Genomic DNA, 27457 nt, shown 5'->3' with positions numbered 1-27457 from the left:
CTCCATTTCAAGACTTGATACGCCACTTTGGACCCCTGTTACTATATATTCCCACATATAAGACAAAGCTTAAAATACAATTACTTTTCAAAAGAACAGGGGTCTCATACGCGCAACACATACAAATATTTTTTTAATTTTCAAATCAGGTTCGTCTTGTGTGTCTGTAATACGCATATTTTCTACTTAAATGGAGCTACTAACTTTTAGTATAAATGAACGCAATAAATGCGAGGAAATGAGATTTTGATGAACATTTAAAAGCCCTGTCAAATGGTATTTGGAAGATTGGCCCTACATTTTCAAACAGCTGAATGCGGGTATGAAGACCATAAAATGCAGCAAAAATTAGGAATTCTGACGATGAAATGAGAAGGTTGTTTTTATACGCCTGACATACAAAAATCGTCTAAAAATGTTCTTGAACTTGGGGATCGTCACATAAGCAAATCGCCTTATACGCGAGTATATACAGTACTTTAATATTCATACTCATAAAACTCAATTAGTAAGCAATCTACATCTACAATCATAGATATATCTTTTGACAACAATATTATTTCTGGTGGTTGAATAAAATTTTAAATATCTATCTCTATACACATGTTGATATTTACATTTGTTTCTTCATCCAGAAATGTTTCATCAGGAACCGTCGATCAGCATTATATATACATTTATTGCACCATATTTAAACCTTAAATTGTGCATTTTATATTTTTTCCCAACAGATTATATTAATGACAATGTCAGTTTATGTGTTGTAGATAAGGTTGCTATGGCCTTTATGGTACATTCTAGGACCACATGCACAGCACACTACAAAGGGCCATGCATGGTGCTCTATAGATCACCATGCATGGCCTTACAAGGAACACTAATATTATAAAGAACCAAGAGTCAGATCACAAAGGTTTCCAGTGGCGGATCCAGGAATTCAAAATAGTGGGGCCCAGGAAGGGACTTCGACAGATACAGGCTACGATCTCTGCCCCACCATGGCTGGGGTTGAGGAAAGGGAATTTATGTTTATGGCACCTCTAGATGGCCTGAGATGGCACTCTCAGACTTGAATTTGAATATAATTTTCTTATTTTTATAATTTTCAAAACATTAGGGGCAGGGTACCTGGGCCAGCTGGGCCCCCTTAAATTTGCCTAATGGTGTGTGTGTTTCGACCGAACGCCATTTTTGAGTGAGGTCCCTCTGAAAAACCAGTCGTGATATAATACTGAGAAAACTATTGTGAATATCATAATTGTATAGTATTTTTTATGGAAAAGACATTTTTATAATTATTAATGATTATGAATGATATATTATATTGAGTACACACATTTTTTATTTGACATTCTTCGCTGAGTTGTGCAGTGATCTGTAACCTGCCGTTGGACAATGGAAAACAGAGACACATTTAATAATACTGTTTTTTTATTTCTTTGGTGTTGCACGACTTTTGGTAGGTGTCCTCAAGCGTGATGGTGAAGAATAGGTTGGAACATCCTTTAAAGAAAGAAAGAAACCCAAATTGTTGTTAAAAGTCGAAAAAGTACAAAAATATATTAAGAATTATTATGTAAGGTGCAATAAATTTAATTTAAATTCATTAACCGTACTGCAATAACAAATGTCTAACATATTCATTAATTTGAATGAATATAGAAACAAATTTCAAATAATTACATAGTAATAATTTGAATATCAATTTATGTATATACTTTATTATAAATATGTGCATAATAATTATTTGCATGTCAGTTCATGTTTATTAAAAATATATTAATATATTATTTACATGTATATTGATAACATATCTACCTCATATTGTGCGAGCTTCTCCCGAAGCACTGCAACTTCTGCACTGTCTGTTTTTTTGGTAGCAGCCCCAAGTTCGACCGAACGCACACGCTGAGCAAAGTTCAGACTACACTGAGTCTCACTCGCATTTTTGAAGACCGGAGACACCTGTACAACCATCAACGTCTTACTATCACCACCTGCAAACACATATTTATATTGATAAAATAAATGAATAAAATAATAACAATTCATTATCATTTTTTTCCTGTTTATCATTATTTAATACATATAGCATTTTTAAAATTCATTTCATGAATATTTTACCCAGGGTTTCAGATATATACTTAAAGGGATAACTATTGTCCAATGATAAACAATTGCAGTAGTGCAAATAGATAAGACTTAAGATGAAAGTCAAATAAACATCAACAATTAAGTCCACATTCTGCTTTCCTTGCAAATAGATAAGAATTAAGATGAAAGTCAAATAAACATCAACAATTAAGTCCATGTTCTGCTTTCCTTTCTGGCAAATAACAAAAATAAACTATAATTATCAGTAATTCAATCAGGCAAAAGTCAATAGATATATCGTCTTTGTTGAGCTATTACCTGAAAAATATTTTAAGTGCTTACTTCTGTATACTTTAGCCTGGTTTCTAAAAACTACCTCTGACTTTAAAAGACTTTTTTGATAAACGATTAAATATATTATGATATTTTTTTTTTTTCACATTTTTCAAAACCTTTAGATCAAAAACATCATTGCCAGAAACTGCAGGAGAATGGTGCTGTGATCCTGGTTCATCTGCTTGTGTTTTTTGTTCCAAAGTTAGTTTAGAATAATCCTGGTTTAGTTTTTTACTTCTTTTTCTTTGGTTTCTCCCAGCGCATAGAGACTTCTGCATTATGCACTATATAAAAGGTCCTATATAAATCCCACTACATACATAGGCCTACATACCATCATATTGTACACATATTGTAACAACTGATACCACTACATTTACATGTCATACATTAATGCTTTACTTACCTAGTGAATCTTGTAGTAGATAGGTGAGCTTTGAGTTACGATATGGAATATGGTTCTGTTTGTTTCTCAGAGCGTGAATGACATCGCCCAGTGATGAGAGACTTTTGTTGATGTTCTGAGCCTCTTTTAAACGTGTTGTATCGTTCCCTGAGCCAGATTTATCAACACGTTCTGAACCAGCTAAATCTACTAAGTTTAACTTGCCTGTAAGAATTCAAGATAAATACTTATTCTATGTGGGCAATCTCATCTTTTAGCATTAATTACATTACAGGTACTGTAAATAGTGAACATACTTTTATGTTCGTCTTTGTGCACAGTTGTTGCATGCTTATTTTAATTTGTTTTTGTTCCATCATCAACTCTACCAATATACTGTAAATGGGGATCAGTTGCAAAAAAAAAAGGTGATAGCATCTAACAACAAAAAACAGCATAACAAACCAAAATTTAGCACAATCAACAATATCCTTAAGTAATGTACTATTTCTTTCTTTTCTTAATTTTGTTTCTCCTTTTCTGGTAATAATCTTGGTTTGCTAGGCTTGTTTGTTCAGGAAATCTGATGGCATTGTGAGTTTTTTTTTTTAAATCAGTTTAATTTCTGATATGTATGTTTAAGTTAATCAGAGGAATGATAAATATTACTAAGATACATAACCTTGTAATAATAAACCTACACCAATAATATAGATTAGGCCTGCATCTGTTACCTACCATTACTTCTTACTCCAGTTGTCTTGTTTTTCCCCAATATAGACACACACAGCAAAGCATGGGACCGAGAGCTGTGTTCGTTCATATCCGTGCAGGCCGTTGCACGGTTTTTCTTGCCATTCTTAAAAACATCGTTAACATCTTCCACACATTTTACTTCAGTCATTGTTAGCCCTGGTACATAGAGACCGCCCTCTGGACTCATCTTAATGTCTAACTTTTGAGCTGGATCACTACTTAAAAGGTCCCTGATGAAAATAATTTGAATAAAAAACAAGATTGAAAACAAAAAGTATTTGCACTGATTTTTACAGACAATACAGCTTTACAGCAATAGAACAAGAAAAAAATGAGTGAGGAAAAAGAAACATGTCAGAAAGTCTGAGAAAAGTATCAGAAAATACCTCAAAAATTACTAATAAAATCTTGACTAGCTCTTTTAAAATTCCAAATAAATTATTAACTTTCAAACCAGAAACATATAAAAAAAAGTACAGTACAAAAAGCAATTCAAATATAGATTTAAATTTCTGTTTTATTTAGGCCATGATTGGACAGTGCATCTTTAAGAATTGATTGAGAAAGTGGAATATGTAAATAAGTCATATAGATATGCAGGCCCATGCAGAGAAGACAAATTGATGGACTCAAGTATACATTTATTGAATTCCGAGATGAAAGAAGACAGAAATACATTGCAGTGAGTAGTGTAGACCGGTCTCTTTAAATAATTTGATTAATTCATGCAATTGATTACAAATGTTGACACTCCATGAAAATCCATCCTGTACTCGCTGGTGGTATGAAGTTGAAAATTTAAATCAGTAATATAATCAATTAATCATTCATACCGTAGTGTTTCATTGTAAATTTCCATGACACTAACAGAAATGGTATAATCCCACTCTTTCTCTCTTTCTTCAATTTCAAGAAAGAGCTGTCGGAGCGCCCTCTGGTTGAGTCCAGGGTCTGTCAATGGACCTTCCATGGTGTATGTTTTTCCAGAACCAGTTTGTCCGTAAGCAAAGATGCAAACATTGTAACCATCAATGCTGCTAATGATGAGAGACTCAGCTTCTTTAAACAACTGTTAAAAATTGAAAATAAAGATTATAATACTGATGTCATCGAATGAGATGCGCTTTAAACTGAATCGCAACATCTGACACAAAGGTAATGAATATTCATTAAGTATTTTAATGTCACAATGTCAGTTGGGTAAAGTTCATGTTTTCATTATTACTAAGACAATCAACAGAAGGGAGAATAATTAATGTCTAGAGAAACTCTTTCACTTAATTCCTAAACAATACTCAATGTGATTATTTATTACCTCATACTATTAGTACTCTATTGTTATTATTAATATTGTTGATATTAACATTGCTGTAAGAACTCAATACAATTGCTCAATATATTTTTACTGTTGACGTTGTTGTGCTGCTATTATAATTGTGTTTTTAAAGAAACTGAATAATAACTAAACCAAAAAATAACTTAAGTCATAAGCCTACTGCTTCCCCCACCACAGACTCAAACTATCAGTATTAGTCAAATTAAACCAATCAACAAAATCCCAATTAAAGCTTAAGCCCTGCCCACACAATAAAATTTTATTTGACAAAAACATGTAAAATGACTAAATATGGTCATGAGGATCTCATATCATGACCATATATAGGCACATCATGACTATATATGGCCAAACAACAGCTTAATACTAACCTCCTCCTGTGTGGAAGTAGCTTCAAAGACTTTGTCCACCTCATAAGAAGACTGCCGAGTTTTATTTGTCACAAAGATTAGACCATCATCATCTCTATCGTAGGAAACCACATTTCGTGCATTTGCTCCGCTGCCATCTTCCTTAATAATAGGGCGTACGCGACAGAACACTCTGATGTTCCCTTTCAGATCCACAAGTTCGTTATGGTACTTCTTTCTCAAAGTCATCTCCTTTTTGTATTTGCGTACAAGTTCTTTGTTGTTGTCATCAATTCCTGCAATGGCTTGTCCGATCTCCTGTTTGGTCTTCTGGATCGCGTTGGCAAGCATTGTTGGGAACTTGCTACAAAGTTGCCTCAACTGCTTGTACTCTTTCGCAAGATCCAGCAGCCCTGGTCGGATCTCTTGGAATTTTCTGTGCATGCTGTCAAATCGGTCTTGCATCATGCGAACTTTTTCCTCAGACTCTGCTTCGTTTTCTGCAATTGCTTCCTCTTTACTGAGTAGGAGTTCCTCAACTTGTTCTTCAGTTTGTCGCTTTATTTGAACCATCTCCTGAGCTTGAGATGCAATCTGAAAATGAAGATTGCAGTCATGATCACCATAATTATAATAATCCTCACCATAACATCTCTGTCATCATCAATCATCATTTCATCATTGTCACCATAACCATCCTTTTCCTTCATTATTATCTCCAGTAATCATCATCATCATCATCATTATTACTATCACCATCCTAATCGCCTGTCCAACTCACCACAATAATCACCATCATCCTCATCATCCTTAGCCTATCATTATCCTTATCGTTATTACTATAAAAATCCTCACCAAATTCCATTATTATACATACAGTACTGTACAATAAAATACAATATCGCAGAGTTGGAATGTCCCTTTGAGACCTAGTACAGTTTGTCACCACAATATATCAATATATTAATTACTGTAAAATTTGATTTGAGGTATTTTGTTCTATAATTTTGTGTAAAGTGCAAAGAGGTAGAGTGCAATATGTAATACATAAAATTTTTATAATTATTATTATTAATATTAAAAATGTTATTGATACCTTCTGTTCAAGGAGTAGGCTTTCTTGCCTGGTCTGTTTAAGCTGGCTCTCAGTGTCGGCATACAGGTTCTTCAACTGTTTTAACTGGCTCTTCAGCTTGATTACCTGAGCTTGGGACGCACTTAGCTGCTTCTTAGCGACTTCCGATTCCACAGTAACAGTCTTGGTAACAACCTTTATACATCAATATAATAAACAACATTATGAATGAAAAATGGTATCATTAACTAAATATAAAATAGTTACGGGGAAATGAAGGAAGAAGAGATGTAGTTATAGCAGTTGAAACAATGAACTTGTATGCTATCTTGTGTAATCAGTCGACCACACATTTGTTTTACTTCTTCAGATTTTATAAACTTTGTTCCAATTTTACAAGGTAACAATAAAAAAAGATTATTGTATCTTGTAACTAGAACCTGTAGGAATACCCAAGCACTATGGACCTTCCACTAAGCCCCACTCCTTGGGGGTATTGTTGGTAAGATCCCACAAAACGACAGTCTAAAAAAATACGCAAAACATGCGCGTGTTGTACACCATGCGCATGTTTGTAGACCACCCGCATATTCTTTGCCCTGTTCTGATTGGTTGGTCAGTTAAGTTTGAATGCCACTCTGAAAAGGTCTATTGTCTTGACCGCTCTTAGCTTTGCTTTTGAGTTAGAAAAATAGGCCTGGATCTACAAATTATGTTTTTTAGTGTGGAACTATTTTTAAATCTCTCTATTTTTAAAATGATAGGTTAAAATATATGATATTTGTTGCATAAGAATGATATCAATTGATGCATCCAAACAAAGGAAGTAATTAAATCACTAGTAACCCTCATGTCTAAACATATGTATCAAATCAATAATTGCATATAAAAGCAATGTAATTAAATATGAAATAATATTTGATGGAAACGTACTTCTGGGTTTTCTTTCAAGTGTTCCAATTCATCATGCACTGCTTGCAGCTGGCCCTGGAGTGTGTTAATTTCTACCGTTGCTTCTTTTAAGTGTGCCTCGTGCGTTTCTAATTTTAAGATGCGATCACGCAACCTTGCATTCTCGGTTTCTAGTACCTGGCAGTGAAAAAATTGAATAAACGTTAGAATACATTTAAAAGAAAGTTACTGTTGTAAGGCTAAACGAAAAGGCGCCATCTATAAAGGACGAGAGAGACCAGCATGGTCCTGGAACATATCATTGATAAAGCCTCCCTGTTTTTATGAAGTTTTTGTTGTAACACTCATTATTGTTGTCTAATAAAACGGTGTTAGAAGTAAACATATCTAAATAATAATATTACTATATAAATGCAGGAATGAAAATGAGTTTGATTTAAGTTGGGATTATGACTACCGTCATAATGATAATGATTCATAATGATATAATACTGTTACAATAATCATAATAATTATTATTGTACTCAATTGTGCTTCTTTATATCATTTTTTGAAATAAATAAATAAATAAAATTTAATTCATCATTAGGTACATTCAATGTACATTAAAAAAAACATGGACATGAAGAGCAAATCCTGAGGTAAGGTGAATAATAGAAGAAATAAAATATGTACATATCTTTAAAAAATTTGCTAAATTATATATTAAATAGGGAAGCGTCTGAGTCCTGGGATGGCCGAGGCCTAACTGGTGCTGGAAAGGGTTACAGTTTAATAGATCCCTGGTCAGCGACGAGGGCGTATCCCCCATAATGTGGATTTGTTGCTGGCTTGAAAAAGCTTTCATGATATAAAAATGAATTTAAATGAATAAATTCTATTTGAAGGTCAATACTATTCATTTTCCTAATCAATTTATGAAACAGATCCCTCTTTATTTTAAATAGACTCGCTCTGGTTCATCACATAGATTTCACAAGTGGTTTATTGGGGGATAAACCTAAAGTAATTAGTTCCAAACTAAAGAGTATTATAAGCACATTGTATATACCAGCTGAGGCTGCTAACTATGCAGGTGACTTGGGTTGCTATGTTACAAATTTAAGATATAGTGATACTGTACAACAATAACAGTGGCATACATACTCAAGTGCATATTACCATCAATGACTCACTTACATCAATATAGTCCATTGCAATATTCCGTAAACCTTACAAACGACATCTCTTCTTGCTTGTCGTGCACACAATAATTGCATCCAATTATTTATTATAACAATCCTAAAATTATACTTGCTAATTCAACAGCCATAATGAAATGCTAGCCATAACATAGTCTAATGTAGTAAGGATAAAATCCTATCAAAACAATCCCATCATCCCATTTTGCAGACTATCACAGGTCAGAGCAGACGACAGCAGTTGTTGATCAATAGAATACTGCTCAGTTTAGTCATCTTGTAAGGGCTGGTAACGGACATCGCACGCTTAGTGCTGTGCACTGATCCAGAACGAGTATGAAGAAAAGTAATTACCTATGCTAATTAGGCATAAATAATAAGCAGACAGCATGGGGACTAAACTATTGTCAATGTGCATACCCCCTCTAATGATATTTATCATTTAGTATGTAAACAAACATTCTCTCATGCTTGTCCCCTATTCCTAAACATTATTTTTCAACTCAAAAACAGAAATAAAGAATTTTTAGTTATAATAATAATAATAATAATAATAATAATAATAATAATAATAATAATAATAATAAATTGAACAATAATAAATATTGTTCAATCTGTGTCCATCTCATCCTCCCTATACATTTTGTAACTATAATAATAATAATAATAATAATAATAATAATAATAAAAATAATAATAATAATAGTAAAAATACTAATAATCTCTTTTCTATGACATATTCCTCTGCCAACAGAGTACATAAAATGATTTATTTTTGAGAACATTAATTTTTCATTTGCATAAAAGAGTACAAACACTGTTGACCCCTTCCCCTTACGATGTTTTGTACTGCTGTAAAAACAATGAGAAATGTGCAAAATCCTATGCTCCCTAAGCATTTATTCTTAGCCATGCAATAGTAAATTATAATACTCCAATTAATATAATTAAATCTTAACTTTGTAATATTTATAGAAGGTTATGTTTTATTAATGCTGACTAATAATACTCATTATGAAAATAATTAGTATTCTATTAGGAATTGATCCACATGCTAGTACAGTATTTGTGGCAAAGACAAGCGAAACCAGTCACTGGTCGCAAAAAGTGATTTTTAATTATTACTACAATAAAATGAGAGCTATAAAATGGTAAAAGAATCATTTAAATCCGAAGTTTCCTTATAAAGTTAAAAGCATAACATAAAGCTGTTTAAAGAACAATATTTGAGAAATCAGGTTCAAAGTTTATGATTTCAGGCATTTTTAAGGCAGAGACCATCACCAGTTAAAAATTGTTGTTTTAACATTGAAAATGGGGAAAATAAGAGCATAGAATGATGTATAGATATATAAAGGTTGGTTTAGTGCAATAAAATAGATTTCAACATTTTTGACATTCAAGCATGTTTTGGCCATTATCTCTGAAACATGATTTGCGATTGAGTGACTGGTTTGGCTTGTCTTTGCCACATTTGTTATATTTAATTGATTATTGCAGTGTCAACATACACCATATGGATGTTATAGTTAGCTCCCAGAATCCAATACAGCAAACATCTGCTTTACGTGGATTACTCGAGCTTTCAACAGTAAAATCATCACCACTTAATCTGTCAACTCCGGTAACATATCTGTTACTCCAGTAACATATCTACTCAACATTGAGTTTATATACTTAAATAATACCATTTATTACTGCTTACTTTGTATATTTTTATTATTAGATTTCAGTTAAAAATTGGAACACCATATGGCAGACAACTGAAGAATTTTTGTTTTAAAACAGCAAGTCAGTAAAAGCGGTATCATTTCAATCTGTGTTTTATAATTTGGAAGTCATACCTGATTAGATCATTTTAAATTAGCAATTATATATTTGTGAGGGTTTTTCGGTTTTCACCACTAACATTACAGTTGAATACAATTAGATTCTTCAAACAAACAAAAAATCTCACATCACACATAATTGTTATGCACATACAAATAACAAGTCTAAGAAACATAATTGGTATTACATTAACTACAAAATTATACCATGCTGTAGAAATATTTAAGTGACAGAATAAATTATAATACTTTACCTTGAATTTGTCAGCATCGACTTTATCAGCACACTGCTGCTTCAGAACATGAATCTTTTCTATACTCTCCGCCTTTTCTCTTTGAATATTCAACAGCTGTTCTTCCAGCTTTGTCACAGAATTCTGTAACTTCTGAGCGTGTTTGCTATCTTTCCGAGCAGTACTGAGTGCCAATTCCAGTTGAGCATTGTTCTCGGTGAGTTTCTTAATCTCTCCAGATTCTTTTTTAGCCTCATTAAGCTCTTTATGTGACCCAGACAGTTGTTCTTCCAATTTTTTTATGGAACTTTTCAGACTCTGCACATGTTTGTTCTCTTTGTGGGCATTGGTAAGGTCTTGCTGTAACTGAGCATTTGCCACTGTCAGTTTGTGAACTTCTTCTCTGTCCTGCCTGGCGCTTTCAAGTTCTTTCTTAAGGTTTATGTTTACCAACTTTAGCTTCTGGACTTCCTTCTCACTGTCTGTTACCCCACGAACAATCTGAAGATTAATTTCAAAAGAAAAACAATTAAATAGTACCCTCTCCAATTGATTCTATTATTGGTGAAAACTATTTCTTTAAAAAAAAAATCTTGAATAGGATTCCCAAGATATTTAAAGCTCTGTCCAGAGCATTAAATTTTCTTTGACAAAAAACTGTTTTATGCCCATATATAGTCATGATGTGCCTATATATATGGTCATGATGTGATGTCATTGTGACCATACTTAGGCATGTTGCATGTTTTTGTCAAATAAAAGTTTGTAGTTTGGACAGAGCTTTACACATTCTACAAACTTCCAATGATACCTCACGATGTCCATTTGAAATATTTTCATTTTTTGTTCCATTCACTTCTTTCCTTGCTGACATTATTTCATCTTCTAATTCCTGCCGTTCTTCCTCAAAATCTTTCTGTAGATTTGAAACATCATTTTCTAAGGAAAGAACTTGGCCTCTTAGCTTGGCATTCTCTGTGTGTTGCTTGTCCAGGTCATCAGTCAATTGTTGAATGATCATTGAAACTTTCTCAGTCTTTGGTTGTATAAGAGACAGCGTCTTGACAGCGAGAGGTCGCAGGTTCGAGTCCCGCCAGAGGCATTTTATTACACAATTTCTTTATTCATTTATTTACAGGACTACATTCGTTGAGAGCTATGCTACACGATGTATTTATTAAGTCCTTTAATCAAACACTGTATTTACCTTTCTTTGATGATTTATATATGATTTAACAGTGTTAACGGCTACCTTGATTTATATATATCAGTTTATTAGTTTTGCTAATATTTTAATTCTTCAATAAGAATTTTACTAATGATCAAAGATGATGGAATACGAAAATTTGCAAAATAGGACATATAGCAAATTTGATGAACTCTCAGGTGATATAATATAGGTCTTTTTCTAATTAAATGTATGTAGCACACTTTTATCTTTAATAAGAGAGCAAAGCTGCTAAAGACCACAGAAAGTTCAGTCCCAGAAGGAGTCTTTAATTGGATGGAGACCTGTACAAATCTAAATCAACTAATATGTACCTTTCACTTCACCTTCAAGTTCATAGATCCTGGTTTCTTGTTCTTCAATGACATCTTGTAGATTTTTGATGACGGATCTCTTGTCATCCAAGTGGGTCTCATGCGTTTTCCTCATGATCTTGATTTGTTGCCATTTACTATTTTGTTCTTTTTCACATCGCGATTTATATTTTTTTGTACTTTCTCGGAAATTCTATGAAATGAAATTAAGAATTTATTTTATTTCAATTTACATCCAACAGCAGGATGTCTGCCTTTAGGAGAATGGAATACATGGAAGAATGACAAAAATCTGAAGAATAAAACAAGTAACATGGATAAATAAGTCAGTAAAAGCCGAAAAATACAAAACTTTTAACGTTAGTTCTAAATAATCCTCATGAATCAAAATAAATATCAATAGTTTTATCAAAAAGAGAAATTGAATTAAAGTAAATAGGAAGCCTGATGTAAAAACCATGTTTAGAGACATTAACTCCTTAAAAAAGAATATGAAAAAAAGAAGATACAGCATTACAAAATCGCCTAGATTTGACAGAGAGTCCAAATAAAGAAAGTAAAAAAGGGCCATAGTAATTGTTAACACACTTGGAAATATTTCAAACTCTATAGCAGCAATAGTCAAAGAATAAAACTATTAGAATAATATAACATCTCTACCACTGAACCAAAGTTTAAGAAAGGAATTTTCTTACCTATGCTCAGTGGCGGCTCTAGGATATAATTTATGGGGGTGCTAAGATGTCCGACTGGGGGGTGGGGGAGCTAAGTATTTATAGGTGTAACTATAGTGCGCAGCATTATCTGAGGGCAGAAGGCCCAGGCCAGGGGTGGGTATGGGAGGTGGGTGTCACCTCCAAAAACGAGATTTTTTTATAAAAAAAATTTGGACTTCTAGATGGCCGGAAATGGCTGGGATAACTAGGCCTATTTTTTTTTCATTTTGGTCCGACTGCCCGAAGCTTTGCAACTCCCTGGTTGGACTTCCTTGAAGCTGTCTCTTATACAGGGGCCCCTGCTGGCGCCGCCACTGCCTATGCTTCATATGATTATGGTATCATTTGTTCCTATTCAAGTAATTATGTTATTATTGGGAATGGAGCTGAAATATCCTGAATAGTGCAGTGGGTGAGTAGTAAAATTTGGTTTATTTATTTACTTTTTTAACCACCACTATGACTGCACTAAGCTAACAGCAATAAGAGGGTTGGAATGGCTAATAAGAAACAATGTTAAACAATATGTTATTATTATTCATCTATTTGTATTATGGTCACAGTGCTACGAAGCAAACCTAATTTGAATGTTATTTACCTTTACTTTGAGTAGTAGCTCCTCTCGTTGACTATTTAGTCCCTCTATTTCTTTCTTCATTGCTTCATACTTTGCTACCGTTGCATCATCTGTATTAGGGATATGAAAAAAAAAAGAATAATATCCAGTACCTTGCCTTACTCGTGATAATTAGCCTATCTCAGATTTTATATTATTTAGTATCACACAACTACAATGATTGCAAAGATTTAATTCTTAGATATAGTATTATAAAATCTTTCAATATATTCTGCATCTACCCAAGGAACGTATACTGCATTGGAATTAAAATTGGTTTTTAAGAGAAACTGAGCTAAATTTAGGAGTAATTAATGTTTTCATTTATTTGTATTAATTTTAAATCTCACCTTTTACAAGTTCTTCCTCGGAATCTGTGTCGGTATCAGATGCCAGGCTCTCTGTGTAGCTTGTAGTGTCTTCAGCTAAAAAAAGTCAAACAAATTTTCATTATATAAAAATACTGATGATATTAACAACAGTTGGTAGGAAATAATTTGTTTTTTCATGTAGAAATATTTTAAGACACCACTAGTAACTTTAGAAAATATATAATACCGCCCCCCCCCCCACCGAACTTTCAAAGCAAAATAATTACGCTCCAATAGTTAAAAATGACCTCATATCACTTTATTTTGCCAGCTAGCGCCCCTTAATCACTCAGACTTACACTTCACCTTTGCACCCCTGTTATCCCCCCTCCCTTATTTCATGACCTCTAGATACGCCACTGTTCGAATTGTATTCTCTGGGAATTTGATCATTCTGTGGGCTACATAATTATATCTACGCCTACATCACGAGGTATGATCATATGCCGTATGTGCTTGAAATATCATCCTGACACATTAGATATGCATTTGGCAAACTGTCGTTTTTATGCAGTTTTTCAAATTAATATTTATTTGCACGTCACAACTGAATAAATGTGTACATTCAAACAGTCAGTATTTTATTTTATTTTTTAATAGCAGCAAGAAATATTAGATTTGGACAGCATGTCAGAATTATATGGCTTCTATAAATAAAACGATAACTCAAATAAGACTGTTCATCAATACACATAGGAATACTCATTACAAATCCAAGCATAAAATTACTGTAGGATAATTTATAAGAGAAATGATAGTATTGCTCTAGGCAAGGAGGTACTGTACTGTATTAGTACAGGTAGTGTACACCACTGCCATTAACTAATAGGGGATGGGAAGGCATGAGGTGTAAGGGCCAAGAAAAATTGTGTTCCACTGAAAACTTGTTGAGCATAAAAGTTATACACATATGTAATTATATATGCAATCACTTCAATCCCCTAATTAGTACCCCCTCCCCAACAGCCTCCTTATCTCAATAATCCTTAATATGCTGATTGAATTACTATACATCTATATATTTCATTGCTCTAGGGAACTACATATTTTTATGCAAAACAGTTGCATAAGTTTGAGGTAGTGATTTTAACATTGCAGGGAGAAAAAAAAAATACCGTGATTTTTGGATCTGAAAATGTTTGTACTTTGTGACACGACCGCTACTTAATTAAAAGTTTTAGTCTTGTATTTGATCAACGAAAGATGAAAGTTGATAACATGCTTAGGGCCAATTTCAGGGGGAGACAAGAATGCATTAATATTCTACGATGTTCAAAATAAAAGATGAATTAAGAAAAATTAACTGACAAGAAAATTAGACAAGACTATAATTTTTAGCCTACATTATTACTGTAGTTTCTCAAGTATTAGCCCACCCCTTTTTTATGCCCATTTTATGTACCAGTATTTCCTGTGTCAAAAGCCCAGGGTATGATATTAAAAATATTCTCAGAGAAATTATATAAAATATTGGCTTAGGCATGAGGCCTAAAGTGCCAAAATATTGCCATTTGATTAAAAATGGCACTCCCCAGGTATAAGTCCACCCCCTTGTGTTCAAGGGAGTTGGGCTTATACCAGAGGAACTATGGTAATAGTAATAAAAGTATTTCATATTATTTATAATAAAATCAAATAAAGTAGTTTTTTTCTATTATTAGTTGGACCAGGGAGTTGTTATTTAGATAACAACTCCCTGATTGGACTTCCTTGAAGGCCTCAGCATGGCCTCAATATTTGCCACATGGTAGACACAATAAACAACTCAGATGCTGCTAGGCAACCTAACCACAGTGGCTTAGTTGTGTGGTGACATTCAGAGTGCAAACATCCAGCAACACTTCTGGATTCTGGTTACAGGTCACTTTACACAGATTGTATCAATACAGTATCCCTCAAGTTCTAGAACACTGGCAATAAAATACAGTACAGTACAGTACTGCAATATGTTTGCTGCTCAAATATATAAGCCAATTAAAACTAACTGTTAGTTTCACATTTAGGCTTTGAAATGGTATTTACTATTGCTATTTACTTAGTGGTAAATGCAAACTGGAAAATAATAAAACTTGTAAAAGAAGTAAAGTGAATTTTGGTAATGTATTCTGTTATTTATATTTCCACCTCTCCTTAGGCTTTGATCGTCATTATGTTTATTTCTATATAAAAATGATTGTTTTTTTTAAATAGGGAATATAAAATTTTTTTCAAGAGGCTATAACTTTAGATGAGGGCGGGGACAAAAAACTAGCAATTAATTTTATTTGCCCTAATCAGTATTTTATTATTGGTTACAAGTTATAAATAAAATACTGAAAGAATTAAATAATTAGTGTAATAATTATTTGTTAAATAAATACATTCTGTTGTACAATCTGAAAAATTCTTTAAAAAAAAAATTTATAATAAAAAGAAAATTGCCCATTGAAAGAGATAAAATAAGTTATCAACATTTAAGGCCTAAAAAAATTGTTTGTTTGTCCTCCTCACAAACCTAACTCACTGAAAAAAATAGGGATCTTTATTCTGATTTGCATTTTTAAGCCCTGTCCATTACCCCTATAAATTTTATTTGACAAAAACATGTGACATGCCTAAATATGGTCATGATGACATCACTACATGACCATATATAGACACGTATGGATTGATAATCTGGTCAGTGCTTTATAGACTTTTATTCACTACAAACATCCTTAAATTGATTACCAGCCAATTTAGTAATCTATTTTAAATAATAGAAGAAGTATTATGTATGCGTCTGTAAGCTGGCTAAGAAAACATTTTTTGTGTTCAAACTTTAAATGAAAGCTATATTAATTACAAGTAAGCAAATCAAATATTGAATTTTATTGTTTAAGTTTATTAGTTTAACACAGGCCTTGAATTGAAGTGTTATCTTCAGTGTTATGTAATTAGCTCATGGTATTGATTGCTATTGTTTGCTTTGTCTTGTAATGTTATGAGCCATTTTGCTGAGTAGAGTACAGCAAGCTACCCTGATGATGGGGGATGGTATACCGGTAATCATGGAGGAATAAGTTATTCCTTCATGGTATAATAAAACTACAGACATAGTGGTGTATCTAGGAGTTTGAAATGGGGGTGCTGCTAGGAATGACTTGTGAATGTTAAGGGAGGGGCTACTACTACTAGTATATATTTTTTTGCCTAAGCCAGTACCTAGTTGGGCTAGGGAAGGACATGCAACTGTACTGTGGAAAATTCTATTAAGGGACCACACTTGAGATGGAAGAAAATATGGCCCATTAAATAGATTGTTCTCTCTAAACATTTTGAGAGCAAAGTCAAAGATTTTTTTCATTGGAAGAGGAAATGATGGAGGTGGTCTATGAATAGAGGTGTTCCTATTTAGAATTTCTATTGTATTTCAATTTGTCATGCTTTACCAACACTCATAAATACATTAACTTTTTCCACTTGTGTCATGGTAAATTCCTATGCTGGTTTCCATGACTACACACAACAAATACAGGTTAAACAGGATACAGAGAATTGAGCTGTGATTAGAGCTACAGCAAACCAAACAACTAGGTCTTTTATCAACTAACCCGTTAAGGGATCCCTCCAAGGATATTATTCACAATAGTTTAAATAGATTGAAAATAGAATGGATTACTTAAGTCCCAAGAATGCGGGGCATTCTCTTTAGAAAACAAGCTGTTCCAATTCTTCCTGTATTAGGTATTGAGTTAATAATAGGCCATAGGCTACCAATGCAAAATCAACATATTTTTTTTAATCATAACTTCTGATGTGTAATTCTAGAGTTCTGACGACATTTCTACAGAGTTTCTACTCTTCATAGACAGCTTTTAGTCAAGCTATTAGCATTAAATTAAAATTAGGCTCCAACTAAATTAGAGCAGGTTTCTACTGCTTGACATAGTGTTTTTGGGTACTTTCTATGTGGAGACTCGATTTATGTTTGGAAAACTGTTAATTTCTATCTTTAGCTTATGGGGTAACAGTATCCCATAATTCCTCTCTTTGAACTTTGATCTTTTAAAAAGGATTAACTCACACAACTTGCAAGTGAGCCAACAGGGAGCTTTCGATTCGTTCGACGGTGCGACGCTAGAACGGAATCACTTATCCGTGACCGTCCTACCAGGCGTCCTACGTTCTCTGCATACATAGATTTTGCCAAATTGCAGAGGCAGTAGACACAAAAACTTTTTGTTTTTATACGGTACTTTATGAATAGATGTTTGTTTCAATAGTTCTGCATTTTCTTTTTCTTTTTTTGTTCTTAATAATAATATTCAGTAGGCAGAATAGAAATGGTTATAGAAGCTTGGTACCTCTTATATGCCCTTCCATTTGAGTAGAAATTAAGCATATCATTATCATTACTGTATTAAGTAATAATAATTAACCTATCATCAATTTTTTCAACTATCAAAACATTTGTACGAATGTTGAATCATTTTATTAATAATTCATTCAAACTTTAAATATTATCATTAGAAGGCCAATAATAATAATTTTGAAAACCTTAAATTTTAAATCATCTGACTGCCTTATAATCGTTAAAATGTTAAAAAAAGTGTATAATGATCAAGAAATTAAAAACAGCTTGAAACAGCAGTACTGCACTCATGTAGGTCAATTGAGGACATGCACAAGGCCTACCTCTGTGCTTACTTTAATTCTTATGATTCAATAAACTAACTGATCCACTAGCAAAAGCTATAAAAAAAAAAGGTTGTCCCTTTCAACAAAACACTAGCATTAAGGTATAGTAAGTGAATTAAAATTTGAACTTTAAGAACTTATACAAAGGTGAAAGACAAGTATGCTGATAATAATAAAGTTTTATTTTCATTTTTTTTTCTGTGCAACTTATCTCTTTAATCAACAACTTATTATATCTTTAAGCACCCATGTATTTTTCTAACAGGCACTATACAAATTTTCCAATTTATTATTATTATTATTATTATTATTATTATTATTATTATTTTATTATAGTATTTAAGGTATATTGAGGTTTTCTTAACCTGCCATGGTTGTGCCTACAGGTTTCAAATGTGTATTTTCTGCCAATATATGGGCATGATGATATGATATAAACTCCATATATGGTCAAAAATATGAGATTTATGAGATGAATTACAGTGTCTATATTACATAAATGAATATTGTACCATCCTCTATGAACCGAAGCAGATATTTACTTGATGCTCGAGTACCACAGAGATGTACAGTTGCATCCTATTGATTTAAAAATGTCGACATATGTTACCATTATTGTTCTCCCCAGGAGGACATAAGCTATGATTCATGAGACAATAGTTTTGGTCAATGATTCATCCCTCCTATAGTTTATATTGATAGAATTTAATTAAAAAGTATTGATTTGAGATATCATATGAACCCCCAAAACAGATTGAAATGTGTACATATCATATGTAGGCATATTGATTTCAGCTAGGTACCACAGACCAAAAAGAAGCCTATTTTTAACAGAATATGAAAATCAAATATGTCTGAATCAAAGAATCTATTGGAACTTTACCTAAGACGATTTTACTAGTTAATGAATAGTGTTAAACTTGGAGAACTCCACACACAACAATACAATATTTAATAATTAAAATGAGTAAATAAAATACAATATGGTAATATACAAATAAATCTAAGGTGGAGCCCTGTATATTGATAGCATCTGGTGTTTACTTTTCTCCTCCACAGCTTAGCACAGTCGGCTAATCTGGTGGTAGGCACTGTGTATGCGCTGAACCGTGGAGATCTCCCCAGTTCAATCCCCATCGCTGCCTCTCCTTGTGTTTCAGCTAGGGGGCTGAAATACAAGTTACAATAGCGCACCGTCTTTCGGATGAGACGTTTAAACCGTTGGTCCCATGTGCATTAATGGCCCATGTGCACGTTAAAGAACGCAGTACACTCTTCGAAAAAGAGTAGGGGATTGTCTCCCTGCGTACTGCCCAATCACCACCAGAAGGACCCCACTGGAATTAAGTATTCTTCTAGACTTCTGTGGGCTATCCTTGGTGTTTACACCGAATAAATCCAATCCAATCCAATTCATTAAGGCGAGACTTCTTTAAAACCTTGTTTAACAAACCCACAATAATGCCACGAAAAAATTAGAAATTTGGCCGCCTCTGCCTTTAAATCTCAAAAAAAAAAGATGTACATTTCTTCCTATTTATATATAAGTTAAAGCATTTAAACATACCATTACTGTACACTGCCTACATTCTGCAATAAAATTTTATTTGTGTTTTCTAATCCATCTGGATGTTTTTGGCAAAAACATTTGCTAAATACTGTAGGAACACAAAGTTTTATTTTATCTTTTTTCCACCCTCCTCTGACAATCTTTAAAAAAATATGTTTGCAAGACAAGGTATAAAAAAAGCCTACCCATACTATTAATAATACTTTTACAAATAATGCTGACACTTATTTCTCCTTAATTAGAGTAGTTTATCGCATTGCAAATGCAACCTACTGTAACAGCCCAATGTGTGCAATTTCAAAGCAGGAATTTGATACAAATTACAAAACAAAGTATAAAAAAGGAAAATAATAAAATACAGTATTTTATTATTTTATTATTTAATAAAATAATAAAATACAGTATTTAGCGGTACTTAATATTTTACTTTAAGATTAAAATGAGGAAGAAAACTGAACATCTTTTAGTTTCCCATTTAAAAGATTTAAATTTGTTCTGGGTAGTCTAATAATTTAAATTAATATAATACATTTTTTATGATTTGTCATATAAATTTTATTGCATTAATAATAACTTACTTAAATATCTCCATTATACAAATTCAAAAGTGAAATTAAAATTTTTGATTTTTTTTCCCCTGATGACTGATAACTACATCTTTAAAAATGTATTGTCCTATGCAAAATACCAAAAAAATCGTAAAAATCATTTTGAATACCTTTTGCTAATTTTGAAGTAACATAAAAAAAATATCAACTTGAACATAAAATTAAATTAGTGTATAAAATTCCATCCATAATTTTACAGCGAAAATGACAGGGAAACCTCCAGTTACTGGAAGTATTTATTATATTCTATTAACATTAATTCAGTATAAAAATTAGGGTACACATCTTTTAAATTCAATAATTCCTATGCTCTAGTTAGTATGTTACTGCAAAATGAGCAAGTCAATTTCAAAATTTTATTTTATGATTTTTTTTTTCATTTTCAGGGGACAGTTACATCTTTATGTAACTGTCTATATGAGGTATAATGATGCAGATATAATATCAAAGTTATATTGTTAATTGATGAAGGGTGAAATATGCTAACACCTGTCTAAAGAAACATCTTAATCAGATGTATCATTTCAAATTGAGGGCAGGTGGGCTTTCATTATAAATCAATCGCAACAATGGTGATTCTGAAACATACTTGTAAGATCCATGGCAGATTTTGATGGAAAGTAATTGAATCGTTAAGTACTCGAGGTAATTATGATGTAGGTGAAAAATATGCTAATAATCATTCAGAACTTCATGGGTACTATAAACATATTGAAGACTAACTATTACATTTATTAGCTCTGTACCTGCACCTTATTCATATACCAGTAAACATTTTGAAAATTATTTGAAACTGAGAGTAGTATGGATCGTTTTCAAACAGCTTAACTCTACCACATGATCAGCATTATCATTACCATACCACCATCATATCATCGTTATCATCTTCATCATCATCAGCAGCATCACCACTGTATCATCATCATATCATCATCAAATCATGATCATCATCATCATCAAATCATTATCCTCATCATCAACATAAAATTATTATCATCATTGTCATCAAATCATCATTACCACCATCATCATTATCATCACCATGAATATTCCCGCTATAAAGTTAAATTACCTATGATATACATATTACTTATGATCTACAGTATTTTAATAATTTGAAGATCAAAATTTGCATCTACTTTTTTCTGATGCTAAAAATATTACATACCTAAGGAATGAGGCAATTGACATATGGCTTTATGTCTACATTGTGGATTATATTACATGTACTGTACATAAATTACATACCTAGTGATGACTTAAGGGGGGCTTTTATGAATACCGTTAAATATAATAGTTTTGATAATGTTTTGATAATTTAGATAATGTTTTAAATTATAACAAAAAGAGACAATAAAGGTAAAGTGAAAATATAAGTGATTGGTATGCTGTACTACTAGTATTACTATTAAACAATGGTGGTGCCAGGATTTGCCAGACAAAAACAAGTGGGCGTGGTCAGACAAAAACAAGTGGGCGTGGTCAGGCATCACTCAAAATCTCCCAAAAGTGTTTCAGGGGCTAACCCCCTGAAAAATATGACAATTTCAGTTTTCAAAGGCTCACTCAATCGGTTTTGGGTATACTAATATATGTAGAAAATACATTTCCTTGTCATTTTTCACCATGACGAATTGTGGTTTTTCATATCATGGTTTTCCCCAATTAGCCAATACATATTGCTAAGTATTTGGTAGATATAGTTTAACTATACAGTACTAAAATCATGTTGTGTTTAGCAGTATTCAATGATTCAATTGTTCTTTTTCTTTGTACAATAGGCTACAGTGTGTGACAACTCCTCATCTGGGATTGTCGTCTGCTTCTAATTTGGAAGATATGTAGCATGACCTTTAATTGACCTCAATTTTATACCACCTTGGTTCAATTGATATCACAGTTTTATCTCCATTTTTTTTAATGATTTTACTTCAAGAAAACTTGAATTAAATATAATTTTAAATCATGAAAATGCAGCACTTTGGAGAAAACCATAGTATTATATAGTATTAAGCTACCATTTTTTAGACATTATAAAATCACACAGTATGTTCCTATTCAATTTCAAAATATTATTTTATTTGTTTATAAATATAGAGTAAAATGACAGGCAGCACTTTATAGACTACTGTAACAAATATTTATTAGCACAAGCACACAGCTACCCCACTACTTCAAGATGTTTATAAATATTTAATTATATAATTTATATCCAATTATATAAACTATATCAATTGTTACTCAAGGAAGTCATCTCACTGAAAAGACAAGAGTAAATAACTCACTAATTAACCTCAAAATAACCAAAATTGTGCCTTGTTTGGCTTGAATGAATAACTACAGGTCATGCGCTGGGTTGCAGCCCTCTCTATTGACAAAAAACATTTAGACATTCAAATACAATTCCCTAATTATTTATCAAAGAAACCCTACTTTATGCACATAATGGCTTCCATTCATGGCTTTTGAATACATTTCTGTTGATCAATTGGCTTTGAAGAGTATCTGTCTGACTTTTCAGCCTGCCTCGGTTTTCTTATACATATCAATTTGTTTAGCTTGTTTTGACCACATAACAATACATATTTAATACTGCGTGTGTGTAAGAAAGACAAAAATCAACACATTGAGAATGCCGCATGGTGCAGTATTTGAGCGATTTCATTGGAAAGGGTATATAAAAATTAACTTTTTTAAACGATCATTCATTAGTGAAACACTATTAAAAATACATTCCCAATTTATGCATGACGATTGTAGGAATAAGATATGTCCACTATCAAGCATCAAGCTTATTCATTTAATGAATTTTAACAAGTCTTTGATACCAGGGGGGGGGGGGGGGGGCCAAATATTTGAAAACAAATATTTTATAAATTGTTTGCAATAGCTATATTTATAACCTATGAACCGTTTTAACCTTATTTATCCAACCTCTAGTTTTTGAGCTACGGTTTTTGTAGTAAAATCAGTCAATGTGTTTGAAGAAGGGCTAATGGTTAAGAGATAAGGTGATTTTCACAGGAACGCATTTGCAGTAAAGTAGACCAAACAAATTGATATGAAAAAGTGTATTACTGTGTAAGTTTAATATTATATCAGAATTTCAGAACAGTACTATATTTAGAAAAAATAAATGTGGCAATAATAATGATTGAATGTATAAACTAATATTTTAATTTGGTCTTACCTGAAAAGCCTAGCTCCGCCATCATAAGTTCCGTCTTTGATGGAGTCGGGGAAGGTCTACCCCTAGGGCTGTAGGTTTTCGGAGTGTGAAAAACCATTCCCCCATTACCATCACGAGGGCTCTGCATGTAACAAAAAAACAATAACGGTTATCTTAGTATTTGTATTCTAGACAAAAAAAATGTCAATAATATTTAATATTTATTTGTTATGAACTCCATTCATTACATATGTTGGAGATTTCATATATATAATTACAACTAAGCTTCTTTTTCCTCATCTTTGCTATTATTAAGTATTATTATTATTATTATTAGTATTATTATTATTATGATTATTATCGCTATCACTATCATAGTCACTATGTTATTGTTATAGCTATTGCTATCAGGGGCGGATCCAAGATTTGACAGAGGGAGGTTGAAAGTGTTTCCAAAAAACCCCAAAAAGAAATTTTTATTCCTAGATGACCAGAAGTGAGCTTTCCCGACTTCTGATGTGTCTTTTAATGACCTTTAAGTTCTTCACAATTCAAGGTTTTCCCCCTCTTGAAAAGGTCAGGTAATTTTATCTCATTCTTATGCTTACATCATTATTGCCATAGCTCTTTCATTTTTTTTTTAATTTGAACCATATCAATTTCAACAGATTTCCTTAGGACAATTACAGTGCACCACAATATGTATTTACAAATTATTATTTATCATCTGTATGTAAAAAACTCAGTCTATATAAATATATTGCCATATCTTACCTTGAAAGAGGACATGGTAATTTAATTAACAACCAATCAAAACAGGTCTACCTGAGAAAAAATACAATAATAACTAATAGATTGTTGTTATTATTGTTGCAGTATTTCTGTATATAATAAGCAACACTCATTGTTAAACAGTCTGTCAGTGATTATCAGTCTTTGCAATGCAATGGATTAAAACAATGTTAAGGGTATCTCTTTAATATCAGTCACTATGGAAACAATAATCCTTAAAGTATGTTGCATAGCAACACTGAACAAGTCCTACAGTGTCCTAAATCTCTCATAAGTGTTGGTTGATTCTACACCATAAATGTTTAAAGAAACAGCAGGAATAACTAAATAATTTATGTAGATAATATATGTAGAGGATTTAATTTTCAAAAGGAGTTTTACTGATTAAATTATCCAGGTCAGTGGCATCACTAAGATTTTCCCGACGACATGGCAACACCCCTGACAGGCAGTGCAAGAGTTGTACTTTCGTACATAGCGCCATCCGAGGGCCCTTGACTCTCATACAGGGCATCTTGACCTAAGGATGGTGATTTTTGTATCTCATCGGCGACCAAACTATTAGTTTATATAGGCCTCTCCGATACAGGGTGGAGGGAGGCCTCTGAGGCGGGGAAAATAAAAAAACAGCGTCATTTTGTGGACATGATTTGTTTATATTTTTTTATTTAATTAATAGCTGATTTTGTTTCTTACCAACAAAATCACCATGTTTCTAACTTTGTTTAGTATTTTGTCCTCAAACAAATACCATTTTATTTGGGATTAGAAAAACTTCTTACTGTAAAGCTTGAGAAAAATATTATAATTAGTGGCCTTAAAAAGCCCTTCTCATGATTTTGTAACAAAACAGCGTTTTTATAAAAGAAAGTCATGGTATAAATAAATACTTCCTTCTCCATTCCTTCACTTCTCTGTTTTTGTAGTCAAAGGTTTAGGGGAAGATGCATTCATTTTGAAAGAATACCCAATTGATAGGTCACTGGGGTATGATAATAAAATTGAGTACTTTCACGAATGAGGCTAGATAATGGGTTCAAAGAGCGTGTGTATTAGGTAGTGTAATAATGTCACTATCTGTTTCATCCTTTTTTATTTATTTATTATTTAATTGTGTAGGGCTGGGGTTCTCATCTCATGTTATGCCCACGCGTGCATGTTATGGAGCCTGCAAGAACAAGCTGAAAATAATATCTTCTTTTAGGCTTGGGCTTAGAATTCTAACCACAACTGAATTCAAACTGGACTTTAAACAACTGGCACAAGCATCGAAGGCTAATTTCAGCCACTAAACCAGGCGAGATCATGATTGTAACAATGTAAGATGACATGGGCCTACGTTCATATGTGATTAAAAGTGTTTGATTACTGATGACCCATTGTGTGATAACATTTTGACTTTTGCATTATTACCAAACACAAGGGTAACTTTCTTAGGTCAAGATGCCCTGTATGAACGTAATAGCGGCTTATTACTTTTTTAAAAATCCCTAATTTGGGAGGGAGCCACCCCTCCGTTCAAACCCTCACCGCCTCGCGCCACTTACGCGCACACCTCTTGCCCTGGCCCTTCAAATTTATTCAATGAGCAATTTTGGCTCCTATTGGGACATATACATAGTTGAGAACCTCTGGTGTAGGGCCTACAACTATATATATATATATATATATATATATATACTATTTCAATTTATTTCCTTGGAACAGAAAAGTCCTTTAGTGCTTCTTGTTTGGTGTAAGGCAAATCTGAGAGACCTCAATTAAACTATTGTCTGGTTCTATTCATGTATACAAATGTTACCACAGAATGAGTCATTAATATCTAAGTAAGACAGAAGTCTTGAACTCGTGTAATTATCACATTAGCCTTTATCCACTACATTTCATCGTTAATGATTCGACGCAGCATTCACGAGAACGATTACTATATATAAAGAATTAATTAAAAATTATGCATTTAGATGGTTTGTTACATAGAACTCCTAGCTAGCTAGGTAACTTTCATCAGTACTTTATAATGTTACTGTATATTTTACCAAATAGGTAAGTATTTAGGTGTTCATTTGATAGGCCTACGAAACGTCCTGCGTGAGTCACGGTAAAATTACTCGTTTTTTACATAGATTTGTTATTTTCTTTCTGTATGGTTTGTCTAAAATAATTCAAAATCATAACCAAACTCAAACTCACCAGATGACAGATAATGAAAGCGGTGTACAAAATATGTAAGAATATTTCGTCAAGACTACTTCACTTATGATCCAACCAACTTTGCATGCTCAATTGCCTGAACTCAAGTTAACTTTGTACGTGTGTAATCATCTAGAACGAATTTATCTTCGTCGCGGCGAAAAATTCAAAAGCGATGAAATCATACTAAACGCCCTCTAATCACAAAGTCTATGCTTAGATATAACTAAAGTTTCCGTACATTGACGTTTGATGGCGCTATAGTAGAATTTTAAGTTATCACAAACTTAAAAGTGTTTCAATATTTAAATATTTATCAGGAATCATTGAATCAATGGCACTCGCTAGTTTCCGAGTGGTTCATCCTAAAATACAAAACAAAAAGCTTAACTAATCAAATACAGTAATTAGAATCGAATAATATGAGAGAACTTAACGTATGACAAAGAGAGAAGAAATATTCTTACCTAACGTTTCATAATGTAACCTAACTAACTTGTAGTTAATAACAAGGGACCTTAATTTTAGACATGAAACTTAAACTATTGGAAAATAATCAAAATATATACCGATGTATAAAATATACATTTACAATACTGATGTAAATACATAAGAGATACTTAACCGTAAGTGGTGGAATCTTGGGTTCAGGAAATTATTTTGTATATTTTTTAAAAGGTTATAAATTATTTGTCAACATCAAAATTCATCAACCTGCCATTTTAAGTGCCTTTTTA

General features: G+C 32.6%; 1 protein-coding gene across 1 annotated transcript; it reads right to left on the bottom strand.

The window, feature by feature from the left end:
• Window positions 1-26857, bottom strand: LOC117117148 (kinesin-like protein KIFC3). Its single transcript, XM_033261358.1, has 17 exons — window positions 26721-26857; window positions 24513-24563; window positions 23760-23880; window positions 13712-13786; window positions 13344-13432; window positions 12030-12222; window positions 11917-11924; window positions 11299-11547; window positions 10509-10988; window positions 7266-7421; window positions 6354-6527; window positions 5279-5851; window positions 4405-4640; window positions 3554-3801; window positions 2837-3040; window positions 1819-1997; window positions 1-1503 (listed from the first exon to the last, which is right to left on the bottom strand). Exons 2-17 carry the CDS (start codon window positions 24525-24527, stop codon window positions 1432-1434), a joined length of 3072 nt encoding a protein of 1023 aa, XP_033117249.1. The 5' UTR covers window positions 24528-24563; window positions 26721-26857; the 3' UTR covers window positions 1-1431.
• Window positions 26858-27457: the final 600 nt, after the last annotated feature.

This window comes from Anneissia japonica, unplaced genomic scaffold, assembly GCF_011630105.1.
Source record: "Anneissia japonica isolate Jap-2015-1 unplaced genomic scaffold, ASM1163010v1 scaffold287835_len3118868_cov185, whole genome shotgun sequence".
Taxonomy (NCBI): Eukaryota; Metazoa; Echinodermata; class Crinoidea; order Comatulida; family Comatulidae; genus Anneissia; species Anneissia japonica.
The sequence above is the reverse complement of the archived record's forward strand: the minus strand, read 5'-3'. Positions and strand labels throughout refer to the sequence as shown.

Bases quoted from the DNA above. Each gene is read 5' to 3' on its own strand.
- LOC117117148 (XM_033261358.1), bottom strand. The intron at 3,041-3,553 runs GTAGGTAACAGA...GAATTCTTACAG, and splicing joins AACTGGAGTAAGAAGTAATG to GCAAGTTAAACTTAGTAGAT. The intron at 1,504-1,818 runs GTAGATATGTTA...CTTTCTTTAAAG, and splicing joins AGAAGCTCGCACAATATGAG to GATGTTCCAACCTATTCTTC.